The sequence below is a fragment of the Diospyros lotus genome, chromosome 1, assembly GCF_014633365.1.
Source record: "Diospyros lotus cultivar Yz01 chromosome 1, ASM1463336v1, whole genome shotgun sequence".
NCBI classification, from domain to species: domain Eukaryota; kingdom Viridiplantae; phylum Streptophyta; class Magnoliopsida; order Ericales; family Ebenaceae; genus Diospyros; species Diospyros lotus.
Window position 1 is genome coordinate 18748306 of NC_068338.1, and position 6328 is coordinate 18754633.

A 6328-nucleotide genomic window follows, 5' to 3' on the forward strand; every position below is an offset into this window, starting at 1 on the left:
TAATAAAATTATTTTTCTGTATTTGCATTATTATTATTATTATTATGTACCATACCCCTTTATCCTTAACGATTAGTGGCCTAGGGACAAAAATTTACGAGATTCGCATCATAATATTTTGTATTTAATCTAAAATTATCTGAATTCTAAGTGGAATAATTCTCTCAAATTATATTCGCAAGGATTTCAATTATACAAAGATGGTGCATATTTAAGAAGTTCTAATCATAATCTTTTCAAAGGTAAATTATAAGAAAAACTTTATGATAAATTTTTAACTTTTATAATTCACCAACTGAACAATATATCTTTTGCTTTCTTTTAGTTCTATTTGTTTTTTTTTTTTTTAACCAGAATCTATAATTGAAACAAACTTACGATTGCGAAATTAGCTATTCATTATGTATTCAAGAACACCCAGCATTCAATTACTTTCTTACTAAATTACCCAATTTTTCACAAATCAGACCCGCAAGATTGGCAACATTGTTGATGTCATTCCCCAATCTAATTCCAGATAAACTTAAAAGGACATTTGTTGAATGTATTATTTGATTTCAACTCAAATCTTCCAAGAGGTGGTATGTAATGATGCTGCACTACAAAATCAGTCATAACCTCATTCTATATGAACAAATTAAGAGAGAAACAATTTAGAGCCTTGACGAAGGGAATACTCTCGGGTCCATAATTACTCTAATGCCCCGAGCATACAACCATTGACAGCAATGTCACGTGTCCGCTAAAGAGGTACTTCACCGACGTTATCTTGCTTGGGTCTAGGGGGGACACATGACAGATATGTATCACCACGCTTGTTGGCTTGATGCTCGGCAAGGAAGTCTTCGAGTTCCTTGGGATCAGCCATCCCGCCGAGGATCATGGAGACAGGAGCTATCCTAACCTCTTCGGAGGCGGTTACGATTATGGAATCCTTATCAATAAGATTTCAAGAAGAGCGGGATAGAGATCCCGAAAATCTCTCCAAGATCCTTATCTCAGCACAAGGATAAAAGAAAATGAACGTGAGGAGTTAAGGGATCGAACTTTTGATTTCACAAGCATAGGGAATAATTCTGAGATTCTTAGTCTGGTAATTTGACTTGATCGTCAGAGATAAATCGGGGGAGCAAGTCCCCGTCTCCACTGCAAGTATTCTGGAAGAGACAAAAGAGGGTGATCGGCCACCGCATCATAAATTGGAGCCCACCGTGGGGCCGAGGCATTTTCTTTTCTATCTTTCTAGAATAACTTGTTGTGACGACTCTAGCAAATCCTCTTTGTTTCGATGGTAATGAGGAGGCAGCAGTCTCGAGCTGCTGGAGTTAACCCCGCTCTAGAGCCGAGCTAGCAAAACCCTCTAAAGAGTCTGCCGGGGAGAGACCGTAGTCCAGAGGGTCCTCCTCCCCTGCCAGATTGGATCGCGCTCTTGGAAAATCAGGTCCAGCGATTGACGGAGTTGCTTACTGGCTTCTTGGATCGCTAGCACCAGCAAGCTTAGCATTCTTGAGCAGAGGAAAGGCAAGAACCCCCTAAGGAGGAAGAGTCCTATCCGCGGCAGGCGGATCCTCGAAGGCCTGGCCAAGATGACAGATGCGGTAAGGTGGCCAAATCTTCTGACATATCGTATGTGCAGTAGCGACAAGAGAGAAGGTTACGTCAGTTGGAAGAAGAGATTGCAGCCTTGAAGCCGAATGTAGGTGAGACTCAAGGGACAATAGTGAATCAGCCCCTCAGTCTAGAGATCATGGCTGCCATACCGCCGGAGCGTCTTCGCATTCTGGCCATTAAGCCCTATGTGGGGACCACCGACCCAATGGATCACCTCAATCTTTTTACCTCTCATATGATGGTGCAGAATGCCTCTGACACAATGTGGTATAGAGTCTTCTTGGCGACCTTGGAAGGACACGCGCATGCCTGGTATTCAAACCTGGCCCATCACTCCATAACAAGTTTTGCGCAGCCTCAAGGTAGTTTTCTGGCGCACTTCGCACCTCTCCAGAGGCATCGAAGGTCCACTATGGCCCTTGTTAGTTTGAAACAGAACCAGGGAGAACCTTTGAAAGACTTCGTTTCGCGCTTTAATATGGAAGCTTTGAGCATTGAGAACTTTGATCATAGTGTAGCTATGGTGGCATTCCAGAATGCCTTAAGGCCCGATCCTTTTGCCCAGTCGCTAGCCAAAACTCCCCCGATCACGTTCACGGACATCTTAGGCCCTGCTATGAAGTACATAAATGTCGAAGAAGTTATGCAAGCAAAGAAGGCAGAGCACGCAGAGAAGAAGGAGAAAAATAAACACCCAGAAGAGAGGAAAAACGAGGACCGAAAGGAAAAGCATCGTCCTCGGTGGGACTCGAGTGGTTTTACCCCTCTGAATACCCCAAGAGCGAAGATCCTTGCCACTATTGAAGGCAAGGATTATCTGAAGAAGTCTCGACTGATGAAAGTACTGTTTGATAAAAGGAACCGGAATAAGTACTGTCGTTTCCATCGGGATCATGCCATGATACGGAAGAATGTCACTAATTAAAAGAGGAGATCCAAGAGTTAATCAATCAAGGTTTCCTGAGGAATTACGTAGCCAAGGAAAGTGATTCTCTAAGAAGGAAAGACAGACGATCGTGGTCACAGAGTCCCCCAAGGAGGGACCAGGCGAATGACCGAGATCATACTCGGCATTCGCCTCAGAGGAAGAGATCGCAGTGGGTGGAAGGTGATCATCCCCAGCCTCCAGTGTTCCACACGCTTGCCATAGGGTAAGTTCCAGTAGCGAAGGGTGAAGAAGGTGTTAGTAGTCGAGCCGGGGGGCTGAAAAGGTCAAGGTGTGTTGAGCTGATCTCTTTTTCAAATAGCGACCTCCTAGGGTACCCGAATCGAAATGACCCACTTGTAACAACAGTCGGGCTCGGAAAGTGAGAGCTTCGACGGATCCTCATGGACCCAGGAAGTTCTTCAAAAATTTTGTATAGACAGACCTTCTTGGGCATGGGGTATGAAATGGAATAGTTGAGGCCAGCGAGGGTTCCTTTGGTGGGATTTGACGGGGAGGCTGTATATTCAGAAGGGATCATTCAACTTCCGCTAATTGTGGGGAAAGACTCCCGAACCTCTCAAGTCATCCTGGATATCCTGGTGAGAAATGTACCTGCGGCCTATAACATGATCCTCGGAAGATCGGGCCTCAACGCCTTTCGGGCTATTCCTAGCACATATCATATTATGATAAAGTTTCCTATGGCCAACGGAATAGGCGAGGAGCGAGGAGATTTGCGCTCAGCCCGCGAATGTTATATGGCTTCCATAGGCATAGCAAGGGATGTAGGGGCAAGAGAAGTAGCGTTGCAAGAAGAAGCTCTGGGTCCCTGAAGGGACTCCCGAGGAAGGAAGGGAGAAAGTCCCCCAAAGGAGATCAGTTTTCTGTTGGAAGGGTCAGAGGATCCGAAAATATAAGCAGAGCTGGTGGACAAATTGGAAGAAGTACCCTTGAAGGAAGGTTGCCCAGATCGTTGTATAAAGATGAGTGCGGAGTTAAAAGACCCATCGAGGGGTCAGATATTGGCACTCCTTCGGCAGTATGCAGACATTTTCGCATGGACTGCCCAAGACATGCCGGGAGTAGATCCAGAAGGTATGACGCACAAATTAGGAATACGATCGGGCTTCCGACCTGTTAAACAAAAGAAGCGGAGCTTCGCCCCCGATAGAGCTCGAGCAATTGAGGCAAAAGTTGCAAAGTTAGTGGAGGCACAATATATTCGAGAAGTCGATTATCCGGAATGGTTAGTGAATGTCGTATTGGTACCTAAAGGGGAGAGCAAGTGGAGGTTTTGTATTGATTTTACGGATGTCAACAAAGCCTGCCCGAAGGATAGCTACCCTCTTCCAAGAATTGATGCCTTGATTGATAAGATTGCCGGATGTTTGCTTATGAGTTTCATGGATGCCTTTCAAGGGTATCACTAGATTCCATTGCACCCGGAGGATCAGGAGAAGATGACATTCATCACCAATACGGCAACCTACTATTACACAGTGATGCCCTTTAGTTTGAAGAATGCAGGAGCCACTTATCAACGATTGGTGAATAAGCTTTTTCAACATCAGCTCGGGCGGAATCTGAAAGCTTACGTAGATGACATGCTGGTGAAAAGCCTTGTTGCTGAGTATCATCCAAAAGATTTGAAAGAGTGCTTCAAAACCCTTCGTAAGTTTCATGTAAAGCTTAATCCTGTCAAATGTGCTTTTGGCGTCTCTGCAAGAAAGTTCTTGGGTTTCATAGTGCACCACCGAGGGATTGAGGTAAACCCGGTGAAGGTTAAAGCCATTATGGACATGCCGACCCTAAGGAATGTCAAGGAAGTACAAAGTCTTACGAGAATAATGACAGCCTTAGGGAGATTCCTCTCTCGCTTGGCAGAAAAGGGCCTTCCCTTCTATAAAGTCCTATCAAAGGCAAAAAATTTCATATGGAATGCTGAATGTCAGGAAGCTTTTGATAAGCTGAAGGAGCATCTAGCCACGCCTCCGATTCTCACGAAGCCGAAGCCAGGAGAACCTTTATACATCTATTTGGCGATAGCCGAGGAAGCCGTGAGTTCAGTGCTGGTGCGAGAGAAAGATAAGAGGCAGAGTCCTGTTTACTATGCTAGTAAGCGGTTAACAGGAGCGAAGGTCCGGTATCCTCCCATGGAAAAGCTAGCTTTTGCTTTAATAGCTCGGCAAGGAAGCTTCGGCCCTATTTTCAAGCTCATACGATTATTATGCTTACTAACCAACTAACCTTTGAAGCAAGTCCCTAGTAAACCAGAACTCTCGGGGAGAATGCTGAAATGGGCAATGGACCTTACAGCTTTTGACATTGAGTACAGGTCACGACCGGCTATTAAAGCTCAAGCATTGGCTTCATCGCCAAAAGGATAAGGTCTTCAGAAGCTTTGGAAGAAGATCAGAGGCTGTGGATAGTGGCTGTAGATGGGAGCTCAACCTCGGGTGGCGGTGAAGTAGGATTAATGATCAAAAGTCCTGATGGGCAGACATGGCCCTATACTTTGCATTTCGAGTTCTGAGCATCTAACAATGAGGCGGAGTACGAGGCTTTGCTGGCAGGATTGAGATTAGCCAAACAATTGGGAGCTCAAGGAGTCGAGGTGAGTTCGGACTCTAACCTGGTAGTGCAGCAAGTGAATGGAGACTATGAGGCTCGGGAAGCCCACATGGCAAGATACCTAGCCATGGTCAGAGACTTAATTGCATGGTTCCAATATGTAAATGTGGAGTTTGTCCCTCGGGCCATGAATACAGAGGCAGATCTATTGTCTCGGATTGCCTCTTCCTCTTTTCCTACAAGCTCTCGAGAAATCCGGATCGAGTCCCTGCCACAAAAGAGTATCGAAGAAGTCGCCGATCAATTGTGTGTAAATGACGAGCCTAGTTGGATGGATCCTTTGTTGTTGTACTTAAGAGAGGAGAAACTCCCTGAGGATGACTCGGAAGCTCAGGAAGTTAGAAGGAAGGTCCGAAGCTTCGTGCTGGTTAACAGGGAGCTTTATAGGAGATCATTCTCATAGCCGTTGCCCAAGTGCATCAGGCCTTGTGAAGCAGAATATATCCTAAGGAAATTCATGAAAGTATATGATGAAGTCATATCGGAGCTCGAACCCTCAGCCAAAAAGCTTCGGCATGGGTACTATTGGCCAACGATGGTAAAGGATTCAAAGTAGCTAGTCAGGACTTGCAACAGATGCCAGCGAACCTCCAACTTGGTTCATGTGCCGACGGTCACCCTAGTTCATCTGGTTACGCCTTGCCCCTTTGCTCAATGTGGTATCGACATCTTGGGGCCTTTTCCCCCAGCTGCTGGGCAGGTTAAGTATATCATAGCTGCCATTGTTTATTTCACAAAGTGAGTCGAAGTTGAAGCAGTGGTTTTCATCACCATTCGGCGGGTGAAACAATTTATGTGGAAGAATGTGATATGTCGCTTTGGGATTCCTCGAGTACTAATATCTGATAACGGCACTCAGTTCACTGACCAATCTGTCCAAGAATGGTGCCAGGAATTGGGAATAAGGTAGCAATTCACTTCGGTAGCCCATCCACAAGCCAACGAACAAATTGAACTCGCCAACAGAACTTTGCTGCATGGTCTAAAAGCACGAGTGGATAAGGCAGACGACAGCTAGGTGGAAGAACTGCCACAAATCATATGGTCTTACCGGACCACTGTGAAGGTATCTACGGGAGAAACCCCTTTCAGCTTATGCTACGGTTCAGAAGTATTAATCCCAGTTGAAATAGGAGTACCTACGCTAAGGGTGGAGCT

At 45.5% G+C, this 6328-nt stretch overlaps 1 protein-coding gene across 1 annotated transcript; it reads left to right on the top strand.

The window, feature by feature from the left end:
- The first annotated feature begins 1747 nt into the window (after positions 1–1747).
- On the top strand, positions 1748–2536 carry LOC127806571 (uncharacterized). Its single transcript, XM_052343985.1, has one exon. The coding sequence runs from the start codon at positions 1748–1750 to the stop codon at positions 2534–2536; it is 789 nt and encodes a 262-aa protein (XP_052199945.1).
- The last annotated feature ends 3792 nt before the right edge of the window (positions 2537–6328 follow it).